The 27,538-nt window shown below is 39.1% G+C and overlaps 1 protein-coding gene across 1 annotated transcript in view; it reads left to right on the plus strand.

Moving 5' to 3' along the window:
• The window catches only part of KL (klotho), a 45,017-nt gene that overhangs the window by 11,163 nt on the left and 6,316 nt on the right, over nucleotides 1-27,538 (plus strand). The window contains exons 2-3 of the mRNA XM_053970601.1: nucleotides 20,878-21,388; nucleotides 25,988-26,256. Coding sequence (XP_053826576.1) covers nucleotides 20,878-21,388; nucleotides 25,988-26,256 — 780 coding nt within the window. The remainder of the gene's footprint in view (nucleotides 1-20,877; nucleotides 21,389-25,987; nucleotides 26,257-27,538) is intronic.

Consider the following 27,538-nt stretch of genomic DNA (forward strand, 5'->3'; position numbering starts at 1 on the left):
AGCACCCAAGGTCATGGATGCTCATGCTAGAAAAGGAATGAGAACAATCAGAGGGTCCACAGCAGCTTATCTTCTAGACTTGTGCAGATGAGAAGGGACACCTTCTGCCAGATCAGGTTGCTCAAAGCCCTGCTCAGCCTGACCTTGGTCAAAGGAATGGCACATCCAAAATTTTTCTGGGCAGCCTGTTCCACTGCCTCACCACTTTTGAATTTCTCCTGAATATGTGATCTTCATCTTCCCTCTTTCAGGTTAAAGCCATTCCCCCTTGTCTAATGCTCTTGTGAAAAGTCCCTCTCCAGCTTTCCTGTAGGTCCCCTGTAAGCAGTGGAAGGTGCTATGAAGGGAGCCTTGGCTTCTCCCGGAGGGAGCATATAATAGCCATTATTGTGTAGTGTTTGGGGCTACAGGCTTGCTACAGTATTGCAGACAACTAAGCTTGGTGATTCCTGTATCTCTTATTTTTTGCTTTGGAAGTGTTCACTTTGAGCGAGTGCTCCTGGCAGATATGTTTGTAGGGATGAAGTGAGTGTGAAAGACTGAACTACAAAGAGAGCGAGGATTAAGGAAGGGTCAAATGTACACTGGAGCAACACATTCCCAATATAGGAAAGGACCTGGAGGGTCTGGAAGGACCTGTGTAGACCCAAGATTGCACAGAAATGTCTGAGTGAGCTATTTGAGTGTCTAGGGGCAAAAAGTTATACTGGGAGGTATACAGAGACAAGGCAGTTAATTGGTATGTGAAAAACAGAGTAATTTATCAAAATAAAGTGTTAACTGTCAGGGAGGGAGGCTTGCTGCAACACAAACATTGACATTGGACATAGAATAGAAACAGTAGCAATGACAAGCTGCCAGGCAGAGTTAATTTTTTTTTGTTACATAATGAAGCAGTTCCAGATTTTTGAGTGACTGGTGCAAGCAGCTGAAGATTTTTCTCTGAAGCACCGTGTTCTGGAACTACTTCAGTGATGATGAGATGGGCTGGACACCTGCTGTAGTTAACTCTTCTGTTTTTCTTGTACAAGTGTAAGAAAATAGTACATTCTCAGTCCCCACATTATGTTTCCAGTAAGATTAATTATCGAGCCCACCCCTGCATAATTCACTATTGTTTTGTGCAGTAACTATGCAGAAGGTTTGGAAGCACCATCCTAGACCATCAGGGCAAAGGTTTGAAAGCACCAGCTCAGAGCATTCTGTGTTGCAAAATCTTCAAAGACTAGAATACATAGAGAAGACATATATATATATATATATATATATATATATATATATATATATGTATGTATATAAGCAGTGGGTGTCATTCTGAAATGTGGCCAATGAAAGCACTGCAGTTCTGCACCAGAGGAATGACACTGCTGATGAAAATGCTGAAAAAAAAATGTACATTATTGCAACCATAGCATAACATGGTAGTTTGGATACAGCTAAATACCAGTTCTAAGTGAAAAAAAAATCTTTTGTTTTGACTATGAAATGGATGGTTTAACTGAAGAGTAGTCTGGCAGAAATGCAAGTTTTTTGGTTTTTTTTTTTTTCAGCTTGTGTCATCCAGATTGAAAGCACAGGACAATATGCAAGGAAGACCAGACTGCCTAACCAAGGCTGGATATGGCCCATACAGAATGATCTGTTTTGGTGCCAGTTGGCCACCAGCTCTCCAGCCGGGTTTCATGGGGCTCATAGGAGAGCTGGGTGGAGATCAGAGCCTGCAGAATCTCTGCACTCATCTTTGTGTATCCTGTACAGCATTGAAATAATTTCGGGGTACAGCTGGGACAGTCTTCAACCTGTAAAGATTATCAATAGCAAATGGTACTTGCCCAACGGCTGAAAAAACAATGTTAAAGTACCTGGAGTTCACCACTACAGCTGTCAGTAGCAGGATATTTTGCTACTTTGAGTGAGGCTGTAGTATGGAAAATTACTCCAGTCCCACAGTTTAAAAGTGTCATCGTGCTGATCTTCCAGGCAGAGTTTGCATCAGCTCTGAGACACAGTTTGGCATCTGCTTGGCCTTGCAATAGCCAGCTTTCCAGTAACCATTATGAAATATTGTTTAGCATAAAGATACTTCTTTTAAAGTGGTTTGGCAGCATTCCCAGTGATCCCAGAGGGAAGAGCAGCTAGAACTTGTTCTCCAGCTCTGAGGCAGTTGTCCACTGGGCTGACCAGGGTGGAGCTGTATGTACTTTGGCTCTGCGCCACAGCTGGCGAGTAAAGACATGGACTACGTTGTCCTTGGCTCCCTGCAATCCTTTTGCATAGGGCTATGTAATGTGAAGTGATGAACCAGCAGCTCCAGGGTTGTGCAGCGGCTCTGTGAGGGCTTGTGATGGTTGGGTGGAGAGGGAGGAGTGCAATGCATGGGCTTTGCTATTAGATGCAGAAGAGCCATCTCCCTTGAAGATTCTGGAAGTAAATGCACGGGATAGCAATCACGCTTGAGCTAATTTTAGGATGTGTTCACCAGAGAAACCTACATTTGAGCTTGCCACCCTAGGTTCCTTTACCAGGTAATGGACAGTAGTGAGCATGGTATCTCTTGTTCTATGACCAAAAATACAATAATTTTCCCATTTCTATCTGTGCAGTATAGGTAAACCTGTGGTGACAAACTCAAGCCCAGACTTTTTGTAGACAGACTTGTACCTTTAGTCTAATTAGTGTGGAGAGATTCAGTAGATGACAGAGGAGGGAGTACTGAGGGGCTAGTTCAAGAATTTGCTTGAGGTGCTTTCAGTTCCTGTGACTTCTCAGAGAATGAGCTCTGACATATAATCTGGATCAAATGCAAATTTTGCCTGAGTCTCCCCTATTTCATGCATGTGGCATCTCCTGCATATCTGTGGGGAAGACCTGTATCACATACTCTCCCCTGGTTTTCCTGGGCAGGGAGCCGAGTCTTTCTTCTGACCCAGGAAAGCAGCTGATGTTCCCCCCTGCAAGTGTGGCCAGTAGCATGTGTTTGGTCCTGTAAAGCCAGAGCAGGCAAAGAGCCATGGTGTCCCATGTAAGATGTCATGGACATTGAGTAGCTCCATCCTGCAACTCTTCATTCCTTTTTCCAGTCATCTGCTGCTGACCCACTGTGGCTGCTGGAGGCATTTTGTGGTTTTTTCCCAAAATATAAAGAGGGCAGTCCTTGCAAAATATTGTTTAAAACATAAAGAAAAAAAAGAACCCCAAAAACAAACAAACAAGAAACCCTTTAAAATTACAGTCTTTTTACCAGTAGTTGGAACCAATATGCAAATGTAAACATATACTAGATGCCACAATCTCCTTCTGTCTGGAAACAGATATCTCTCCTTTAGGAGCCCCATTATTTTCTGCAAGGGCGTTACTTAGCCCCACATCAAGTAATGGAATTTAGTTACATAGTTTACTAGCTATGCTGAGGAGAAAATTTAAAAATGTGCATCCAGTCTTAAGAATAAATAAAACCTCATTATTGCAAAACAAAACATAGATATCTTCCAGTCACCTAAGAAAAAAAACAGCACAAGGAAAGACATACAGCCATTAGGTAGTGGGGAAAAAGAGAGTTAAAAAAAATTGTACTTCCAAAATGCTTTTTGTCAGATCTGTCAAGAAAACTGATCATGTTGAGCACTGGGATTCATAGACAGGAAAGGTTAATGAGGGTGAGGATTAGATAAATGTTGGTAACTGCAGGTGCAATGAACATAAAATGCTATGAATTTACAGTACTGAAGTCAAGCCAGGCCCATCTGATAGCTTTCTGTGATAACTGATTGTCTGGAAAAAGAAAATATGATAAACGTAATCAATCTGTATTTTCAGTAAGACCCTTGAAATGGTGGCACATGGAGAGTTACTGTTTCAGTGGAGAAGGAGGAGAATGTTCAGCAGCAGCTAGGAAATAGCTAAAGCAAATGTCATAGTGAGTTGTGCTGAAAGTAGAAGCATCAGTCTCAAAGGGCAGTTCACAGCTGAACTTCTTAATGTATTTTAACTCCCATGCCTTGGCACAGGCTAGGATTGCACTACTTAGAGCATGAGCTAAAATTGAGGAAACAGTGCCAGTGCAAAGGATAATCAAAATAATAAACAGATGGAACAGAAAGACTCAATTTTTTTTTTTTTTTTTGGTAAGAAGAGAACTTGCTGATCACAGCATGACCATCAGATGCGAATATAATCCAACTGTGACAAAGACACATTTGTTTCTAGTCTGTATCAGGTGATTTTTCCAGCAGAGATGAGGAATTGCCTTACTAGAATATGACTTATTTACCGGAGCAAGAACACTAGGAGAGGATATACTTTGTCTATAAATAGATCAGTGGTAAAAAAAAGTGAAGGAAAATAACTAAGTGCAGGGAAAGTTTTGCTGCAAGAACAAGTGTTTGGACTGAGCATGAATAAATTCAACCTGAAAGTCAGCGGAAAAAGAATACCATTTGTGAAGTGTGATTCTGTAGTCATCTTCCAGAGAGAGTAGTATGAACAAAATACCTAGCCTATGTTAAAGTAAATCTGGATCAGGTTATAAATAGGATTTTGTCATATATTGCCCATAGAAGCACTGTATGGGATCTGATACCCTTGAGGGTCTTCCTAATTTTATAATCCAGTTTTCCTAATTCCTGGCAGATAGTAGACACAGGATTATAAATATGGTAATGATTTTTTTTTTAGTAAGATATTTTTTGTATTTCTGTTAAAATTCCCTGCAAGTCCAAATTTTTCTGACATGGTAATATCACTTATCATTGTCTCCTCTTTACTGTATCATTTAAAAAAGCATTTGCAGTGTCTTACTCAGAGTGTTTCATGCTTTTATGTGACATCCATTGTTGGGTCCACAACGAAAATACCATCTTGTAGGAACTAAGGAAGATTGACAATTAACAGGACTAACTCCTGGTCTGCAGTAGATTGGGCTTGTGAAAGGCCTCTGCTTTCATTCCTGCTTTTCTCCTGCAGCACAGTTACACCTGCAAGGAGGTATTATGGAGGCAATACTCTCAGAATAGCAATAACCTCTATGTATGTATCTATATATAAAGTATATACATATATATAAAGTATACCAAGTATGTCCAGTGACTCATTTGATAATAAACATCTAATGCATCTTATGTATTTGACTATAAATCATATCCCAATATTCTTATTTTATGTTTCAAATTATGTACATAAAATCCCTGATGTATGTTCAGTATTTCCAACATCTCTGCTTTCCTCCTTCTCAGTAGTATGAGGAAAGTGGGTTTTGACTGCTATAGGTGGAACCTTGCTTTTTTCCAGATGCTCATTTCTAGAGAGATTATTTTTCCTCCCAGTAAGGCAGTAAGGACTTGTGTATGTGTCTCTTGGAGAGTATCTTAGCTCTTTTCTAAGAGTGTTCCTGTATAAAAGAGTTTCCAGTGAAAAAGTTCAGTTAATGCAGTGCAATTTCTTCTACTTAGTCCCCTCCTTCCTTCCTGCCATTCTTACTCCCTTCCTGCTTTCCTCTCATCTCAGCAAAGACACCTGGCTCTTCAAGCCCTTCACTCTAATTCAGGCCAACAATTTGCTTTTCAGTAGTGTTTGGGCAGCTAGTTAATTGCTGCACTGCCCCCTGCTCTGCTTTCTCTAGCATCATTGATTGAACCATGATTCCATGTAAACTGTATAACCTGTGAATTTCTTAATATCTAAAGTGTCATCCTGATTTAATGCCTGATTTAATGTATCTTGTCTTAGACCCATTTTTTCAATATCCTTTGTACTACGTACTCATTGAAGGTTGTGTTGGCATAGCTGTGGCTACTGAAAGCCTTTGTCTCTAGGATAAAACAGCGGGCCAGCTCTCACTGCACCATATGGGATCTCTCCAAGTCCAAGATTATTTTCCTATTTGATTTTGATAAAAAATACTAATTTCTGTACTATGGTTCATAGCCTGAAATAGTTTGGGTTGGTTTTGGATAAAGTTAATCTGGAAGCTGCTCTGTAGGAGCACGCCTGGTGTAATCTAGCTGTCCATCACCTTCTGGTCCATGGGTTACTGTAGATATTGGGTCCCTAGCTCTGCTGTTTGCTAAAGTACATGTAGGTACTGTGTCTGGAAATTCACTGGCTACATATTGTATTAGTGGTACACTTAATCTCCTTTTCCGTCTAACAAGCCTGGAGTATCTCTAAGTCATCTGGTTGCTTACATGAGCTTGGTCTGGTCTAAAAATTAAAGAGGGTATTTAAAAAAGAGGGTATTTAAAAAAAAATTGAGGCGCTGGATTTACTGTCCTTCTGCATTTAAGCCTGAACTGTCGCTGTTCATTCTGTTGTCTGAGAGTGGGGCTGTAACAAACACTGACCTCTTTTACAAAAACCTCTGTGGCTCTGGAAGTGTTTCAATAGCTGTCTTCACAGAAATCTGTTGGAATTTTTTGCTCTACCTGCATAACTCTTTGGTCAGTTTACTTAGAACCAAAGCATCTATACAAATTCTTTCCTTTGAACTGCCTTTCTTTAAAACAGGCAATATGTAAATGACAGGTATCTGTCTCATGATTAGATATTGACCTAATTTCCACATTGTACATGGCCTCCTAAAAACTGCTGAGATACCTGCTCTCATGGTAACTATGAAGCAGAGCAGTGCTACTTTCTGGAGTTTCTGTACCTTGACAAAGGAGGATGAATGATGCTGCTACAAGATTTATGTGATCTCACATTTCTATTGTTCTAGTGTGGTTTGATATTAAAACTGGGATTTCTCCCAGAATGTTTTCTTTAAATAATTGAAAATATTATTTTATTTTGGTATAGTATATTTACATGCTGCAGTATACTGGCAGAATTTCCATGGTTATACAGAAATAAAGGCCAACTTAGACAAATTGCTTAAAAAATGTACCTGAAGCTCTGAGTTAATTGATAAGTTAAGGTTTCAATGTGTCCTTATATTTTTGTATCTATATTTAAAATAGCTGGGGAGTGAAAAAGTATTTAGTCATATCTGAAATCAGTAGGAATGAAAATAGGTAGATATGCATGCATTTCATTTTTTATATTCATAGTGCAGTGATGATTCTCAATTTATGTATACAAGTGTCTTGTCATCACTGGCTTTATACTTTGTTCTAGAGCAATTTAAAGTTTAGTATTGCACTTTGATGTAGTAGACAAAAGATTAAATTTGTTGGTTTCCCCTTGTGCCCATTCCTTCAACTGAGTAATTTTGTTTTTTTAACAGTGTTAGTGTTAGCCAAAGGGAAGATAATATTTTGTTGGTTTCTTATGTAAAGAAACCCCAATATCAAAGAGAGACACCTGCTTTATCTCCAAAAAACAATGAGAACAGTGCACTGTCAGGGGGCACTGAAATATGTTAAGTTGCACTTCAAAAAACAACATGTGCTAGGCCCCCAGGAGTGCTCATTGTGCTGCTAGAGTAAAGTCTAAACTTTCAATGTGCTAAGTATGTTTAAAATTTATCGAGTTGACAGAATATTTATGAATACGTCAGTCTGTTAATGTGATGTTAATTCTGGTTAGAAAGCGTCTAGTACACCACACTAGTGTCTAGTGGTGGTGAGAGCACAGAGGCTAAAACAAGGATTGCTGAAAAAGAGTAGCTAATCAGCATTTTCAACTATGTATCAACCAGCGCACCCCCTTTTCTGTGTGGCTTAGACTAAGCAGTCACTCTAACAACATACCTCCGTTTCCTTTGCTATATTCTAGCTTCTTTTAAAATTTATTTTATTTCTCTTAAGGACTGGATAAAAGCAGCTTTAGGTGTTTCACTGTGATTTTTTTCTTCATTGCAACAGCTGAGATTGCAGTACATTGATGTAGTAAACCCCCCTATCCTATATTGCTTAATATAAAAGTATGGGATATGGATTGAAAAAAGAAACAACTGTAGCTGGTATTTTTTTATAAATTTTTAACATTCAGGATCTTATCAACAACATTTAAACATCTACTCACTGTTACGTCATCCAGACAAGTTAGATTCTTTGTATTCAAACAGGTGAAACAGTTTAATTTCAACAGGTAATCAACAATATGAAGATTTTGTTCATAAAGCAAGAATTAGATATTTAATTTTAAATACTTTTAGTTTGATGTAGTTATCTGTTCTACAAGAATCCAGCTTTTTCTAGAAATGGTGATTCTTATTCTGTTTGCTGGCTACAAGAGTAAAGCAGGGGAACTTTTATGTGCACAGTTTTGAGTTAACACTCATCTCTGCAGTAAAGCAATTTTATATCTACCATTAAACATGTGTTTAGAAACAGACATAAAGGGACTTATTCATACCTCAAAAGTGTATTTTCATGGTTTCAGCATGCTTTGGATGAGGTTCTAAATGCATTTCCTAAATCAAAGGAGGTATAAATTGAATCCAGTTTAATCTGTGACTGCAGTATAGTCAAAAGCTTGTAGAAAAAACTGGATAAATACATATAAATCATCCTTGCTGCTGAAGAAATGCAAAGATTCAGGAGTTTGTTTCCAGTCTAAAACTGGGTGCCCCATTTTGTCTTCTGTCTCTTGATTCATGTTGTTGCTCTAATTTAAAAAACTGGTACCCCAAGAGTTTCACTTCTCCCAGTGAATCATTTTCTTGCCCTTGCACTGGAATTTCTCTTTCCTCTTCTGATATTTGATAGGAATAGGTGCTCTTTATCTTGTTGGTGGCTGCTGAGGAGTGTAGTGATTCCTCAAAATAAATATGTCTGACTAAAGTCTGTTTCCTCCAGTGACTGTGTCCCCACTGACAAGATGTGAGTTTGCTGAGTAACCAGCTTGAATTCCTCCTATCGTTTCCCAGATCTTTCTTTCATAGCCTAGCTTAGTGGAAGCAATAACATTAAGGAAGAATTACAGCTAATAATAACCACTGTATTAATTAAAGCTTGACAGTTAGCCCTGTGGTTCACTGTGCTGGTGCAAAGACGGACAGACCGCTGAGATATCCCGACCACAAATTACGAGTCATTCAGTTCTGCTTGACTTGTCCATCTGCAGGGTCCTATGATTAATCTTGTCAGCCTTTCAGGGATTGGTGCTGGTTTAAAACTTCTGGAGTGAAAAAGTCTTACTTAGATCCTCTTGGTTTTCCTGAATCCTTTCAGAATTTCGATTCATTCTTATATATAGTTCAAGATTATATGTCCTTCTCACTGTCAGAACTTCATGCATTCACAAGGCTACCTCTTTAGAAGCCACTAGGATGAAAGAAGTGGCACATATAATAAATGTGTACCATTTGAGATGCCTAGAGTATCTTGTCTTGCCTCCAGTTGCCAATCCAAAAGACACAGGTTTTTCAGAGGTCGTATGTTGTGCAGATATCTTGATAATCCAGAACATCCCAAAAGGTACTGGGATGGCTCTCTTTGAGCAACTGAATCTTAGGTCACACATGGACATTAACTCTTCTGACTACTAATGCCATTTGTCAGGGTTGGGAGCTGCTTTCTTCTTCATAGGGCTGGGATTCAGTGGCTGGAGGACAGGTACCTGCTGTCATTTGTGTTGTGGAATTCTCATATTTGCACTGGCTCACAAGTTTGACAGAGATCTGCAGATGACCCATACTCTTTTGTAGCAGCAGGCCCTGGTTAGGCAGGTTCTCTGTGGGATCTGAGTTGACACAAAAGCTACTCCAAAAGTTAATTTACTGTACATTTTCAGTGAGTTTGCAATTGAGCATTCCTTTTAAAAGTGTATAGTTGAAATCACACACTTCAGTCATTTCTGTTACATGTGCCCAAGCCAGAACATTTCAGGCAGGTTACACACAATGAGATAAGCCTGTAGTGGTTGCTTTTTATCAAGTATGCATAGAAACACAGCTGGATCTGACAGAAACAGTTGCAGACTGACTGGAAAAAGAAGGAAGAATTGCATATTCACATCTAGTCAAATTGTAATCTGAACAGTTTTCTGAAAATTGAAAAGTGGTACCTTCAATTTATATTGCTTATCCTGATGTGCTGCTTTCTACATCCATCTAGAGGGCTGAATAGGACATTCCATCTTATTCCATAGCCTGTTGTCATTGATGCATAGTTCTCATCTCAGAATGGTTAAATTTAGTGGCCAAGCTTATAGCAGAGTAAGCACAGATTATCATGTAAGTGACTGAACTAGGTTTGGGCATGAACAATCCAAATGTTTGGTTTAAAAATAATTTTGCAGCAATTGCTTCTAGCAAGTCTCCTTCATTCTAGTTTTCATTTGCCTATATTATAGCACAGAGCTCTGTTCTAATATATTGGTTCCATATATGATGACTAAATTTGCAATTCCTATGACAACTATGTTGAGCTAAATGCCTTCATATTACTCATTAGTACCCTCCACTGATGGAGACACTTCCACTTCCTTTACTGTTGATGTCCACTGGTTGTTTCTTTCTCACATAGGAATTTAAAATAGGAAAAGCCAACCACCATCACATTTATCTGGAAATACATTCTGAAGCCATTTGATGTACCTGGGCACTGCAGTATTGGTCTGTTGTGAAACTGATCAAGGATCTTTCATTTTATATTTGCAGCCATGGAACTGATATCTTTGAGTGCTGAAAAGAAAGAGGGTCTAGTTTACCTCCTAGAAACATTTCTTGTAATACACATTAAAAAATTCTTTAGCAGTTGCTTAATATCTTCTCCCAGAGGGAGCTACCTTTCTCCTGCTCTAGCCTCTTTGAAGTGATGACTCTTGTGAATAAATTGGATGAGATCCCCATGATATGCTCTGGAGACCACCTATTCTTGTAGTTCACTCTTCTGCTGAGCCCACAGTGTTCATGCACTTAAATGTGCTGAGCTTGGTAACTGCACCTTTCACCCACTCTGTAGTTTCTGAGTCACTGCATTAAGTCTCCCAGGAGTACCATGTGCTCATTTTGTACAGTGAACTGACTGACTTCCTTTGGTTTTGCAATAACACAACCTCTACTGCTTCTGGAGAAGGTAACAAAGTGCAAATGAAGTGGCCATGCTGGAACATCATCCCCAGTGTGGCTACTTACGCCAGCCTTTTTGAATGCTGCTGAGGTCAGGTTTTGTCCTGATCTCCACTCCCATTCCTGCACCTTCTCTAAAAACTTGGTTAAAGGCTTAATCATATCTGCAAACACCAATACAGAATCCTGGGGAAGAATAAAACTTGCAAAAGATTGCAATTTATGTGAACTTGCAGAGCAAGGAGCTTCTTATTAATTTTTCTCATTCATTTCTAAGGTCATTAGTCTATTCCTAAATATTTTTCTCTTTAGTGTACCACTTGACCTGTTCATCAGTTCACTTAGAAGTGAACAGCTCCAAAGTTATGGCTTATATTTGTATAATTCACTCTTTCAGTGGTGTTTGAGTCTGACTGTAGGTTAATACATCATCTGTTCGTGAAATTACATGGATTTGATCAGCCTCTGATAAATGTTTCCATGCTTGGTTGATATGAATATTGCATAAAGCTAGAGCACAGTGGAATCCTGGGGCAGTCGATGCTTCTAGAATGGTTTTGCTGCCCTGCAAATGTAGGGGGAAATCATTGCCCTCATAACAAAATCCCAAAGACAGCATATGCTAAATCTGTTCTGCCAGACTGGCATTTTTTCCTACAACAGGTGTGGTTTATGGTGTAACAGAATTAATTGCTCAAAATCCAACCATTACCCAGTAAATCCTGCTGTCTGCTTTTATGATAGGCCAGATTGGAGCATCGGAAATGCGTCATCTTCATGCAATTATTTGTTACTCCAGTAAGCTTTTTTCTGTGGTTTGGGGATTTTTTTACTGCTTCTGTGGTTGATGGTCTGGACTCAAACACTTTGCCATACTCCTGCGGTCTAATTTCTTTTGAGACTGATTAGGGAAATGCCTCTACCTATTCATCTCTAGTTGAACTTCTGGAGCTTTTAGGGCAGCAGATTCATGCACCTCTGTCAGCCTTTCCCAACTCTATGAACACGGACTTTCCAAATCCAGTATAATTTGATGTTCTTGTAATAATAGCATGACAGGGATTTCTTTCTGTCTGTCTTTTGGGAGCCTTAAGTCGCACTCAAAACGTTCCAGTACCTCTCCAGAAGCAGTAGGGTCGATTTATTTTTAATCTACTGATATGACCAAGATAAGATTCAGGGTTAATTATTAACACCAGAGCATCTATTCTGGGTTCTTTAAATGCAGGGATGGTGGTAATGAGTAACCTGGTTTCTGTATCCTATAATATTCCTGCCAAACTGTAGGAATTTCTTCCAGGCCGGGTTTTTGGTTTAGCTAGTTAGATTACGTCCAGCAAGCTAAAATCTTTTTGTCACTTCCTTATCTGTCAGGTACACATATTGATGATGGACTTTAATCTTATGTGTTTACCTCTTTTCACTTGCTAAGAAAATTTTTCTTTCTAATACACTATCTTGTTTGTTTAGCTTCTGCTAACCACTCAGATTTTCAAAGCAGTTTTCTTCACGTGCTTCCACTAAACCATCAGAAGTACATTATTTCTTCCTATGAAAAACCTGGCTTAGCAAATTTAGAGAGGTGTGTTGAGGGGCCGAATATGAACAGATAAGTATTTGGTTTCCCTATATGCATCTACCAGAAAATCAGGTGATGCATCAAACAGACGTGCTTGACATTAGGCACCTCTTCCAGAATTTTTACCCTTAAAGGTATTGGCAACATTTGCTTTTTATGTTTATTTAGTTATTTTAATTCTGCATTTAACCAAAAGTAGTTTCTTTTTTTTTAAGACTGATGTCACTAAAGATTATGTGTGCTACTTTGGTTGTTCTCCTCACTATTGCTTTGGAGGGCAACAATCTTCTCCTTTGGCTTCTGCCTTAGCACAAGGAAAGTTGTGAATCCTGGGGCTTTGGCTTCTGAAGCTGTGTTCTGTAGTTTGAGAGCTTCTGTGGGCAGTCGTCTTCTTCATCCTCTGCTGGTATTTACTCTTTCCATCCAGTTTGTACAAACCTTTGTGAAATCACATGTTTGAAGTCTTAATGGATGCCTTCTCCTTGACAGTACTATTGCAAAGACTGGGAGTTTCAGGTTTTAGCATTCATTTACTCTCAGTGATCTGACTGGGCATTGCTTTATCACTTTTATATATTCTATCAGTGTTTTGATGTATCAGTTTTATGTGAGTTTTATGAGAATTTTATATGCTTAACATTTTTGCTCACTGCTGATTCTAGCATCATTCTTTCCAACCAGAATGCGGCTTAAAATCCACTAGTGTTCCATTATTTTTCCTGGCTCATGATGTATTCAGTTGTAACTGTTACCATCATTCCCATTATGAGTTTCTCCAAAGTCATGGTGATCTTTTTTATCCTCCTTGTTCACGTGTCTGACAAATACCAGCTCCTGCAAAGTGCTGTTGTCTTTGTTTGTGCTCTTTACTTCAGCTTGGGCAGTTCTGTGTGCTTGCTTTTCTGGATTACAATTAAGTTCTTCATGTGTTTTCCCTTTTATCTATATTTTGTGTATTGGAGTATCATCATGATGATTGGAGCCTGGCCTGTCTTCCAAGAGGTTCATGTTTTGGTAGAGGACTTTGCAGGTCATTCTCAGTACTGGAGCTTTTGTATGTTTATGTATCTCCAGCAGGCCTGAAGCAATTTTGATGGCAATGATTTTATCTTGGTCTTCCCCTAAATACTGCCTGAGCACTGTGTCCCAGATTTCAAGTCTTTTATCAGTGACTATTTTAGTTCAGTACTGCACAATTGTCTCTAAATCACTCAAGAGTACTGCTTTGTACTTTTATCTTCTTTTTGTACTCTGTTTAAGAATCTCTCATATCTTTAATATTCACATGGGTCACAACATTCCTTGAACTATTTTGGTGCAGTTCCGTAATTAATCTTTTCTGTCAGAGGTAAAGGAAAATGATTAAACACATCAAGTGTCTCAGAAGCACTTGTTGTCAGAAATAAAGCTATTTTTATCTTGTCTCCCATTGCTCCACAAAGTCAAATGCTGCTTAATTCTTTTCCAGATGACCTTTATATTTTCAGAGACTGTTTGCATCTCGTGAGACTTGAAACTGCTTTTCCAGCCCACTTGTCTCTTGTTGCTTTAGTTTATTTGGACAGGATGTCGACTTCAGTGGTTGTGCCAGCCTGTGGTGAGTGGAGTGCAACAGGTACTTTTTCATCTCACTTACTCGTCTGGGCATTAAAAATGGCTTCAGTGAGTTGTGGCCCAAAGGTGTCCCTGCCTGCACTGCATGAGGAGTGCTTCAGATGCAGGTGATGGCAAAAGTGGGATGAGTAGAGTCCCTGCCAAAGGGTGTGTCCTGTGTTTGCACAGCCTCCAATGGTGCCGATGGGGTTTGCAGAGTGCTCTGTGCAGTCCAGCTGCCTTCTCTCTGGCTGCCATGCCACAGGGTGCTGGTCCAGTGGGTGGCCTTTCAAAGCAAGGTGAGCCTGAGAGAGGTTTAACTCAGGGCTTGTGCCATGACATCTTTGCTTTCTGTACTTCAAAGAAGTTTCCTGCAGCAGCCACCTGACACAGTGGGATCAAGGGGTTTTGGTTTCTTTCCATCATGCTGTGGTCACTGTGTCTCCCTGCTGCATATCTAACTCTGATAATGTTCATTGTGGCTGTGCATACAGTGTGTGAAAGTAAAATCCTTCCAAGACTTTCATCTGCTCTAAAATTCGATAGCAAAGTGTAAAAATAACTCTTACTGGCTTTCTTATCTTTCAGGTTGGTTTTTTTCCCCTTACGTTAATATTTTTGGAGTACCTGCAATGCATCCTGATGCCTGTGGCTTAGCTTCATGCTTTCAGGCTGCCTTCTCTCTTTTATTCTCATGATAGCAAAGCTCTGTTTTGCTTATGATGAGGAAAAATGGTGTTCTATCTAGCCACTGTGACTTCAGAAAAATATGTAATGCTTTTTTGGGTTGTTTTTTTTTTTTTTTTTTGTAGACCTATCACATTAAACAGAGGCACTTTTTCTGGTGTTAATACTGATCTACAACTTGGGGTATCTGGTTTAATTTGTCTTTTTCTGTGTATATTTTAATATCTCTCTTTCCAATTCTTAAAATGGGAATGGTATTGCTTTGTGCCTAATTTGTGGCTGCCATAAATTCATTCATGTTCATGTTCCAGTGACCAGCACAGTATAAAAAACAGTGGCTAATGGTTATTGAGCAAGGAAGTGGAACAAAGGGTGTAGTTCAGACATGTGGTCAATACTTAGAGCTGTAATTCTAGCAAATTTTACATGGAGTGCTTGTAGACTGAAAAAAAGTTCATTTGGTGTTCTATGTACCATTTACATAGCCTAATTCTATTACAAGGTTGTTGACATTGGTCAAAAATACTAAATTATTTGAAATTATCATCTGTGATAATGTTTGCTAACAGATTGTAGAAGTAAAACTGGAACACTACATATTTGGGAAGGAATAATTGGGGAAAACTGAGTAACTATATAACTATACATAAAAAAGTCCTGTGCTGCATATATGAAGATGTTATTTTACTAGTTTTGAAATATGGGAAAAACCATAAGCAATTTCTACATACCTGCATCTGTTACTCAGTATTAAGAATATAGTTTGATTGTGAAAGAGAATGTTTGCCCAAAGACTGTGTGGGTAAAAGCGACTTAGTATCTAAGGGTGAAACTTATATTTAATGTCATCCTTTTGTTGTAGCTTTTGATGAAAATACTTAATTTTGATGATATGGGTGAAAAAAAACATTTTCCCCTTCCAGGTACAAGGCCCATTGTGACTAGTACATACTAGGTTCCCCCATGTCATTCAAATATTTATTTCCATTTTGGAAGGGCTTTTGATGTGGAACTGAATAATGATGTCTTTGTTGGAAGTATATAATCCCAGTTTCTACTAATCAAAACCTCTTTGTACACCTTTTCCAATTAACTCTTGTCTTTGTATTGCTAAATCATAGAATCATAGAATCATTTAACTTGGGAAGAATCATCCTCTCTGGGCAGCCTGTGGCAGGGCTTGACAACTCTTTCTTTCAGTGACAAAATTTTTCCCACTATCCAATCTAAACCTGCCCTGGTGCAACTTGAGACCATTTCCTATTGTCCTGTCACTTGCTACATGGGAGAAGAGACTGACCCCCATCTGGCTACACCCTGGTTTTAGGTGGTTGTAATGAAATGTAAGGTTCTCCCTGTCCCTCAGTTTCTCCAGGCTAAACAGCTCCTTCAGTTGCTCCTCATCAGACTTGGGCTCCAGACCCTCTGCAAGCTCCCTTGCCCTTCTGTGGACACACTCCAGCACCTCAGTGTCCTTGTAGTGAGGGGACCAGAACTGTAACACAGGATTTGAGGTGTCACCTCACCAGTGCCAAGTACAGTAAACTTTCCAATTCAGTTTCATTAATATGCAAGTAGACAGTTAAAACAAGAGAATTCATCTGAGTGTGGAAAACAAGGTATTAGTGCAATTTATTTGTGAAATGAATGGTGTTACTACTGGTTCAGAAGACACAGAACTTAAAATTAAGAAGACTTGTTCTGGAGGAGTGAACATAAATTATGGAATTGTGATGTTCCAATTAAAATTCTTGATTTGCTCTTGTGAAGGCTGTGCATCATGATAGATATAAATACTGAGAACTTGGAGAATAATCCATATCAGTGCCAGATTCAGGAAGATCTTAATGATCATGGAACTTAGAGGAGTAGTCAGGCAAACAAATGTCTTAGTATTACTACATTGTCTTCACGTAGTGATTCAGAGTGTATAGGTCTGTCCTGCCGTAGAGTGGACAATCTCTGACACAGTAGGACTTTGTCAGATTATGAAGCTTGTGTGCCTGTGTTGAATTACTTCAGGACTATCACTGCAGGACTTTGGTAGGACCTGGCCCATGCTATGACATTGCAGGCTTTTTTTTTTTCCTGCCTTAGAAATGTGTTTGATACTTTCCAGGCTATTCAGGTCTCCATTTCTGCATGGAAATGGCAGGTGTGCCTGAGTCTTTATTATGCTGGGGTGGCAACTAGTTGCCTGTATTAAGGCAGCTGGTGGAGCCAGAAATCTCCACTGGCTGTAGTGGGAGCTTGGGCTCACATGTGGACAGTGAAATATAAGGTGTCTTCAGCTCAAAAGGAATCCTACCCTAGAAATAGAATTCATTTGCCTGAAGATAGCTGTGGGTGCAAATTATTATTTGATGTGTTCTGCAGTACCTCAGGTGTCTCTGTGGAGATAAGAGATGTGATTTAGGGTTTATTGGGAGACTCACAGCTTTCTGAAACTGGCTGGAATCTGGGCTGGAAGTCCAGTTTGCTCTGAAGTCTCTAAAACGGTATTAACCACCTAATTTTAGTCAAATGAATTCTGTTCCAAATTTCCATATAGGCGCTCTGCTTTGTCACTGGCTTCTTCCAGCTTTATTTCTATGCTGTTTTTGACTGTTTCATTAGTCTTCATCTGCAGGGGACTTTAATGCACTGTTTTCTACGTTTAGCATTTTTTAAATTGAAATAATACAATTCTGCTTCATGCACACTCCAGAGGGCAGGCACTTAAGTGAGCTTCTTCTTGCCACCTTTCATCTTCCTATAGAATATGTCCTGTCTAAACTGAGTAACGGGTTTTGTCTGTCATCAGTGGAGAGAGATGGACTCGCAAAGAGTGACTCACACTTCATATCTTAGGCAACAGTCTTCTCATTTTCTGTAGAGGCAGACCAGGGAACTTAGAAAGTAAAGTTGAGTGAGATGATCCCACATTGCTACACTTCATCTTTTTTCATTGCAGTGAGAGAGTAAACAGCACCTCATTATGCTTGTAGAGGGATAATCTGTAGAATTCTCTTCCTCCTTTCTTCATGGTAGATCCAAAGCTAGTAAAATGCTGGAAGATCTCTCTCCACTGACAGGAAACAGGGAGGGCAGAGAGTTCTGGGGGCCACAGTCCTCAAGGTGTTCTGTTGCTGGGCAGCATACTTGCAAATTAAGATGACATAGATGAAATTACGTGTTTGAGAGTGTACACGGTGGTATCTTAACATTTGAGATGGTAAACTGGAGATGAGTCACGTCCAACAGAGGAAAAATATACAACCCCTTTATAAGAGAAAATTTGGGTGTGCAAATGTGAGTTGCAAGTGGTGACAAATTTGTTCCCAATGGCATTTTAAAAATCGTATTTTAAGTTTTGGATGTTGATCCTGATGTGTAATGTCTTTTGTTTTTTCCTGAGCATAACAGAGCTTCAGTGTGAAGTAAAATAAAGTCTGTACTTAGGTCAGCTCTCATTTTTGGCATGAGATTTTGAAGTTGTTATTATAGTTTCTCACAAGCGTCAAAACCCATTATATTAATACGGACAGATGGTCAGGCTCCATCATGTTTATTGGAGTTATTGATGTATTATAAATGAGAACATCTACACTGAAGTCTGCAACTCAGAGCTTGATTTAGATACACATTTAGATGCACATAGGTGTGGACTGTGATTCACAGTTTCTGAGATTCTTCTGTTTGGCTTTTGGTGACCACTCTGAAAGGGTGTGGCTCTAGTCTCTTGTAGGGCCTGTGTCAGATCTTTGCAGATGTTTTATATACCCTACAATGACTCAAAGGCAGCAGGTTTCTGTATGGGGGCTGCTGAATTGAGCCTTGATCGTTGATCTTGCCTTTAGTTGTGCTTTACTCCCAGTGGTTTTTCTCTCAGCAATGATAATTAAAATTCTGCTAGAGCAGTAAAATGGTAGAATTTGCTGTTTTTCTGGGTAATTAACAATGTTGATGTCAAAAATTATATTCCTAGTAATGCTGACACCTGGAAGTGATTGTACTTCAAAGCTTAAATGGTAAGAGTGTATGAAAATAAAACTCTGAACAGCAGCTATCAATAAATTAATTATAAAATTTGCCAACATGCCAACTGCATGGAGTGGAATTATAAGGGTTTCTATATTATTTGTATTTCAGGGAAGGCTAAAAATGCATGTGACATTTTGATATATGTTCATTTGATTGGCGACTCTGTATGGTGAGGGTGGAGGTTCATGTCATCACAGCACATATGAATGGATACTGAGTGATGAGTCTCAAAATACAAATGTAAACTGTTAGTGGAGTTATTAGGTAGGTTTTTATTCAAATGAGTGGATCTCAGAATTACAGAATCACGGGATGTATCAGGCAAGGAGGGATCACAGTGGTTCATCAGGTCCAGTCTCCCCGCTCAAGCAGGATCATGCTGGATCCCATTACACAGAATTGCAACCAGACAGTTCTTGAATATCTCCAGTGAGAGAAACTCCACAACCCCTCTGGGCAGTCTATTCCAGTGCTTGGTGATCTGTACAGTAAAAAAATTCTTCCTTGTATTCAGGTGGAACTTCCTGTGCATCAATTTCTGCCTATTGCCTCTTGTCCTATTGCTCAGCACTGCTGAGCAGAGCCTGGATCCATTCTCTTGGCACTCTCCTTTAGATACTTAAAGACAATGGTGAGGTGGGCACTGCTGGCTCAGGGGCACCTTGTTGTCCACCAGGACCCCCAGGTCCTGCTCTGCAGAGCTGCTTTCCAGGAGATTTCCCCCAGCATGTCCTGAGACATAGGGTTATTTGGTGCAGGACCCTGTATTTGCCTTTCTGGAACTTCAGGCAGTTGTTCTCTGCATCTCTTCAGCCTCTTAAGGTCCTTCTGGAGGGTTATAGAGAACTCTGTTGTATTGGCCACTCTCCCACCTTTGTGTTGTCAAATCTCATATTTTTCCCTTTTTATCAATGACCTAGGAAAAAAAAAGACAATTTCTACTAATGTATAGATTACAAAAGATTGAATATGGATTCACAAAACAGTCAACATTCTTTGATAAGCTAGGTTCAAAGAAAAGGTATGTTTTAGATGGTGAAGGGCTCTGGAGAGATGGTTGTTTAGATGTGCATATGCTCACACTGTAATTCTGTGGCCACATGAGCAGAAGTAGTATGGTAAATTGTCTCTGATTTTACTGCTGGCAAGACTGCCACTGGCATATTATGCCCAGTTCTGCTTCTGTAGTTGGAAGACAGATGATGACAAATTGGAAGAGAATCAGAGGAGAGCAGTGAGAGTGGTTAAAGAGCTTGAAGGTGACGCCTGAAGATAATGCAAGGCTTCAGGAACTTAATATTTAGCATTTAAAGGGAACATCAAGAGACTGTTATAACTGACATCTCAGGAAAAGATCTCAGGAAAGATCTCAAGAAAGATCTCAGGAAAGAAATTTTGTACAAAATATGTTCTTACAGTAAAAGATAAAATTTTACCAAGATGAGTGCTTAAATTCTGATGCTAGGTGTAAATAGTACATTTTAATAGATTAAATGGAATTATTGGAATAATTTTTCAGGACCTGGCAATTTTTTTTCCACCAGACTTTCTAAAGCCCAGATAGGTAGTTGTATATTCCTGTGTTTTGTATTCTGATTCAAAGAGCATTAAGTTCAAAGGTGTTTCTTTGTTTTGTATTGTTTCAGAGTTTTGGGCAGTTTTTTACGGTTCTTTTTTTATATATCCATGAATCTAAAGATGAAGTGATATTACTATCATGAAAACCTTTTTTGAAACATGTTTGGTTAAATGCATTTTCATTTTTGTAAATACTGGCAGTATGTCTGAACTCAGTAATATAAGTTAATAAAGCCAGAAGAGTGTTCAATGCTTGTAATAGTATCTTATGGAAAACTGAGATGCTCTTTTCCCCAACCAAATAGTAATTTCTGGTTGATAAATGGTACTAATATGGTATTAAGAAGTAATTTAGGTATTGTAAACTATTGATGAATTAATAAGACTGAGCCCCAGTACTTGAGAATAATTGTGTTACTTAAAATGGATTTTTGGGTCCATTAATTATAGCCTTTCTTTTCAACAGGCCCATGCTAAGGTCTGGCATCTCTACAATGACCATTTTCGTCCAGCTCAAAGAGGAAAAGTGTCCATTGCCCTTAGCTCCCACTGGATAAAACCCCAGCGTATGACTGAAAAGAACATAAAAGAATGCCAAAAATCCCTTGATTTTGTGCTTGGCTGGTTTGCTAAGCCCATATTTATTGATGGTGACTATCCAGAGAGCATGAGGAGCAACCTCTCATCTCTGTTGCCTGGATTCAGTGAGGCTGAGAAGAAGTATATCAAGGGAACAGCAGACTTCTTTGCTCTTTCTTTTGGAGCTACCCTGAGTTTCCAGCTTTTGGACTCCCACATGAAATTCCAGCAGTTGGAATCAATAAGCCTGAGGCAGCTCCTTTACTGGATAAACATTGAATATAACAACCCCCAAATATTCATTGTGGAGAACAGCTGGTTCGTTTCTGGTACAACCAAGAAAGATGATGCCAAATATATTTACTATCTCAAAAAGTTCATTATGGAAACTTTAAAAGGTAGGACTTACTTTGTATTAATACATGCTTGAAAAAATTATAATGCAATATAGCCTACAGAGGTGTGTTAAGGCACCAGGCTGAAAACTGATTTTAGTCTGTAGCATTCATCTTGGCACTTACGAAATGAGATTTCAAATCCCTTTCCTGGGTTTGTTCTTTCCTTGAAGAACCCTCATATCTGCAGATAGTATTTGGTAAGCTTGATGCTGCTGTCCTTGAGGCCAGTAGGAAAATTTCTACTGTCTTTGGTAGGAGGAAATGCAAGACATGTGAACTATATTCTCAGTGGCCTTAGGAGAATTTACTGTGTTATATATTATTATCTGCTTTCCTTATCTGAATGCATATGTACAAAACATAAGAATATATATATGGGAAGGTAAAACCCATAAGGCTGAAATAGTACATTTTAAAATTAAATATTGGAACCTTTTCATTCTGCATCTTGATCTTGCCATTGCCCAAATTTTACATTTGTACAGCTGTGGGCATCAATCACAGTAATTTGAATTTCCATCAGTTAAAGGAGAACTGAATGGTTGAGGATACATAATCAAAATAATTTAATTTGTTAACCTTTTATTTTTTCCAGACAGTAAGGAAATTACACCACCGTAGATAAGACTTACTTGCTGTTTTCCCGTTTCCCTCTGGCAAAACATTTTTTCAATCCTAGTAGTCGCCGATAAGTTGTTGGGGTTCCCATTTCCACTTTCATTGTTTTTTAATTTCTAAATTTACAATTTATCAAGTGATTTACTTGTCTACAGTTTACTGTTCTTGGTTTAAAGAGTATTATTGTATCTGTTAGTCCAGATGAAGTAGACATTGTGTTACATTGCCATTTTCATATGGTGAATGAGAAAAAAATAGCTTCATTTTATTCTCAGCAGTAATGAAGATGCAGAAGATTCCCAAACTGGTTTCATCTCCTATTCCAGAAACCTAATTATTGCACGTAAATTAAAAGGTGAATAAATACCTTAGCAAAACATAAACTAACTGTTGCAAGTATGGTATTACTAGTTTGCATAAAGTCAGATGAAGAGCTCATCTTCATGAAGGGGTCATAGTCCACTTACCCCTATTTCTGCTTAGATTTTAAATCGCTGGAAATACATACATGGATCTGTCTTTTAATCACAGCTGGTTAGAAGCAATCTCAATTACAAAGTGTCTTTCCATTTATTATATCACTCAATAAATAATAATAACAGCAACAACAGTATTAAAGACTTGTCATAAGACACTGGCCTAAACCTTTTATAGGAAAAAAAATCCAACAAAGAAAGCAGAGACAGGCTGGATCTGCAGGAGGGACTTTGGTATCATTAAAATGGAAAGTATTGCACCCAAATCTTCTGTTGTTAGAATCTGCAAAATCCAATGTAAATACCAAAGTTCTCTATGCAGTGCCTTGGGGAATTTAGTTGAGGAAGATCCAAAAAAGGCGTCATACTGGCTGTGAGCAGAGTTGTTGGACAGCATTAAAAACCAAACATAAAGGCACAGGCTTTCTCTCTGAGACCTGTAGATATGCCTATCCAGTGCAATAAAGCATTGTAATATGAAGATTTTTGAGGTATTTACCATGAAAATCACTCCAGTGGTGAAGGGACAGTAAAATGACACTGGAGCTGTAGCACTGAGAAGCAAGGATGATTAATTTAGACATGGGGCGCATAACTGGGATTTTGCTACTTGCTAGATCTTGCCAGTATCTGTGCCTGGTTGTATGTACTGGTTCAGACAGAACTGCTTATTTCTCCATCTACTTTAATAAGTGAATGCAGCCCAGTTGGAGCAAACCTAGAGTAAAAAAGAGTTGGTGTTGAGGGCCAGGTGTCCACACTGTATGTATTCCTGAAGCCCATTTCTGGATTAATTTCACCCCAAGGGAACCCAGACCATGCATTCTGAGTCCACTGTGTGATGTGAACTGAAGCATGATGAGGGAGATTTGCTCAAAAGTGTGCTCCTGATTTCCCTTGAAGTGCTGATGTAAGTGTCCGTTCTGGTACTGCATGTTGTAGACAAGCTCTGTACATTTTTTAAATTTAGTTTTTATTTTCCTTTGGGAAGAGATACTTATTTGGGATTCACAACCCTGTTTGCTATTTTTAGTATTTCTTTCTTTCTTTTTTTTTTTTTTTCCCAGGCACCATTTAGGGTTGATTAGAGTAAATAGACCTGTAATATAAAGTTGTTAAATATTAATTAGAGCCATTAATTGGTTGGAGATGTCTTCTCCTTTGTGTGGGGATCTTACTCTGGGGTCATATTCACTTCCCTTCTCTGTCTCTGGTGCAACAAACAAATGGACTGTGCCTTGTCAAGCAGAGCATGTTGCTTGGAAGGGCTCCTCTGGGTCATGTTGGCTGGTGGAGGTCAGGTCATAATTTGGGGGGGTTACCAGGTCTGAATTCAGAGTCTTAAGCAGAAAAGGAATAGCCAGGCCCATGGCAGGTAGGAGCAAGCTATTCTCAAGTATGTCCAGAGGTGAAATATGGATCCTGGGCACCTTCCAGATGGAAGCATGGGCTGAGGGCTTCACACACCTCCCCTTCAGGCACTGGGGTTGGAGAGCAGCTGAGCAGAGAGTTTTAAAGATCTGTATTTGATGCTTATGGGTCTGCTATGTTTCCTTTCACAACTTCTATACTATTGAGTCAAATAGGGCATAAGCTGAACCACTGTTTAATTTTTAACCCAGTTTTGGTCTGTACAGTATTAGACTTGTAGGCGTGCCCTGGGGGATTGCTTAGATCAGGAGTCACTTCCAGTGGTAGTATGGACAAGGCCACTGAGTTTCAGAAGCAAGGACAGTCTAGATTTCAGTCAGCCTTGCTTGGTCACCAACAGCCATAAAGGAAAAAAGGGAGACGAAAGGAAAAGAAAAGAAAAAAGAAAAGAAAAGAGAAAAAAGAAAAGGAGAAGAGAAGAGAAAAGAGAAGAGAAATGAAAAGAGAAAAGAAGAGATACATTAATTTTCATTGTGGTAATATACAATCTGTGTGGGATACGGTGTTTGAGACTTCCAGACTTCTTGGAACTTCCAAACATTTTTCAAGTTGTTTCTTTCCTCAGTGACACTTAAAAGTTAATACATTTTTTAAAAAGGATTTGAGGAGGATTTTTACAAGGTGCTCAGGAAGTGTGGGAATGCTGTGTGAAGTGATGACTTACAGAAGGGTGAGATGCTGTTCAAAGAAGTTTTCACTGAGACTGGTTCACACAGTGGACCTGTACTGGCTTTTATTTTGCTGTATGGCAGATGTCATTATGGGTGCATGCAGAGGTTAGAAAAATAGTGACATTTGCCAAGCACAAAAGAATGATGCCTTTAGGAGGAGAAATATTCAATTTCCTTAGACATTTTCTCATGACCTCTGACAAACACAGGGCCAAATTTGTACCTTATTTAACTGCATTGTTCCTTTAATTGATTCAAACAGGGTTACAATCAAGAATCCATGTGGTGCCTCATAACTGATTGTAATGAGGTACATTAGTAAATGTACCTCAGGAAATTAGGGTCTTGTTATTCTGTTTGCCTGAAATAATGCTTGCAGTGTTACTAGGCTGGTAAATATTATCTTCAGTCAGTATCCAGTTTGGGCTGACAGAAAATGGTGAGTAATAAAGATAAACTTTGCTGGCTACAGAGCCAAACACCAGTTCAAAAGAATGCTTAAGAATGTGCTTAAATGCATTGCTGAATTAGGGTGGGTCTAATTATGTAATTAGAATTAGCACACTCTTTTGTGCTTTCCTGGAGCTGAGCCTTGCCCAGGAACATTTTGCTGAATCTCACTGTTTAATACAGCTAAAAGTGAGTGTCATTTGGAATCTTATAATAATGCTGGTAAAACTAAGAGATGCCAGTAGGTCCTAACATTAACCCTTAAAGCATTTGGTGATTTTAGAAGTCAACCAGTTGACCTAGAACATGCACATATTTTTAGAAACCTTTAAATATTTGAGCTGGAAAATGCTGTGCCATAAAAGATGTAAAGAGACAGAATTTCCAAATAAACAGTCTTTCTGTATTATCACTTCTATTTGGAACCTGTGATAATAAAAATTCATGTGCACACCAAATGTGCTGTCAGGTTTTTCTCAATATGTATTTGGAGTGGAGGGGGAGGAGATGAAAAGGAGTACAGCTTTTGTTTGCATACAGGGTAGTGCTGCAGTAACAGCTACCCTGGAGTGAGCTGCAGCATGAACAGAGCAGAGGGCAGTGCAGGGCAGTCATCGGCTCCAGGGCTGCAGGTGGCTCAGGCTCTACTCTGAGGCTGAGGTTTGGCACGTCTGATGAGCAGCACTGCTCAAACCACTGCTGCACGGCTTCTCTTTCTAAATCTCACTGCTTTAAAGCCAAGCCAGGTACCTCTGCTGCCTCCTACCATAATCTGGCAGCTCCCTGAGTGCAGCTGAAATATGTTCCTGAACAGGCTTTGAGGAAGGCCCTGAGATACTTATCTGACCTGTTGCATTGTTCTTACACACTAATGCTGCAAGCATTGCTGATAGGGTGTGATCTAGAGAGGAAAAATGAGCACCGTGCTAAGTTTGGGTTTGTTCTTTCCTCAGCTATCCGGTACGACGGAGTTAATGTGTTTGGCTACACGGTTTGGTCCCTCCTGGATGGCTTTGAGTGGCATAGGGGGTACAGCATTCGACGTGGACTGTTTTATGTAGATTTTCAAAGCCATGACAAGAAGTTGATGCCCAAATCTTCTGTCTTGTTCTATCAAAAGCTGATAGAAAAAAATGGCTTCCCACCTTTGCCTGAAAACCAGCCCATAGAAGGTATTTTTCCCTGTGGCTTTGCTTGGGGAATTGTTGACAACTACATTCAGGTGAGTCTGATAATAAAGCCGACGGGCTGTCTAGCCAGATCAGTGCACAAGTTCACAGTGACATATTTGCTGAATAGAGTGTCTTTGCCACAGTGCTGCAAGGAGATGGGTACAAGTTTTTTGTGCCAAACATTATGTCTATCATTCTTCACCAGACTTCCTGTGTGTGACCAAAGTGAACCAGTCAGATTGAGACAATATAAATAACATTTTAGAAAAATGTATGGAAATGGAAAGGAGTCTGATGCTTGTCTTCCCTGAACATTCGTGATCAGTTATGGGAAGTCAGCTCTTTTCAAAGGGAAGTCAGTTAAAACTGCTAAACTGTAAAATATATGTTTTAGAAAACTTCCTGACAACTCCTAAAACTCCAGTGGCATGTTTCTTTATTTTATGCAAATACATCCTGGTACTGTTCTTAGAGATATTTTATATAAAAGGAAGTGAACAATAGTAGATTTAAATGAAATTTCTGTATTCCTTCTATTTCATTTTATGTCATACTGTGTCTGATGAGGGCCTGCAGTGCCCCTGCATAGAACCTAGCTAGTTCATAGCCCTCAGTCTTTATTTCAACTGATCTGATACTTTGGGAGAATTTTTCAAATTATAATACTTTATAACATGAGTAAAAATTGTACCTTAGTTATGATTGCTTTACAGATATGGGCTCTGTAATTCTCTGATGCTATTTTGGGTTGCACAGCTTCTCTAACCACAGTAAAGAGGTGTAAATTCAAAGCCAAGGCTCCATCCAAACCAGAATTTTTAATTTAGATTTTCCACAAAGGCAGAATCTTTCTTAAGGCTTGAATGCAAGGAGCTTGTTTGTTTCTTCTCACTCCAAAAGCATGATTTGGCTTTGTTCTTTTGAGAAATACTGCAGCCTTCTTACCTCATGCACCGATTTCCAAGAAAATTCAAGTCATCCTCCTAGCTCTCAGATAGATTAAGAATTGGAAATGGAATTGCTGCTTTTGGAGTCAGTAACAACTATAAAGTTATGGAGTCAGTCAGCCTACAACAGCTAAAAATCCCTCCCATCCCCAAAACCTTCCAAGCCGAATATTTTAGTTTCAAAAGGCCATTCAAACATTTTGTGCTGTAAGGCTTAGGTTGTTTGATTTGTAGATGCATCACAGTGGAAAAACTGTTTTGACAGCATCCCCACAGTATTAGTGGCAATGCATGCTTTAGTAATCTACAAGGGACAATTCTCCAGAAAAGCAATTTCCCTCAGACATGCTGTTTTTTATTACTTTCTTCTACAAGCACAGTACTG

This window comes from Vidua macroura, chromosome 2 (genome assembly GCF_024509145.1).
Source record: "Vidua macroura isolate BioBank_ID:100142 chromosome 2, ASM2450914v1, whole genome shotgun sequence".
In the NCBI taxonomy this organism is placed as follows: domain Eukaryota; kingdom Metazoa; phylum Chordata; class Aves; order Passeriformes; family Viduidae; genus Vidua; species Vidua macroura.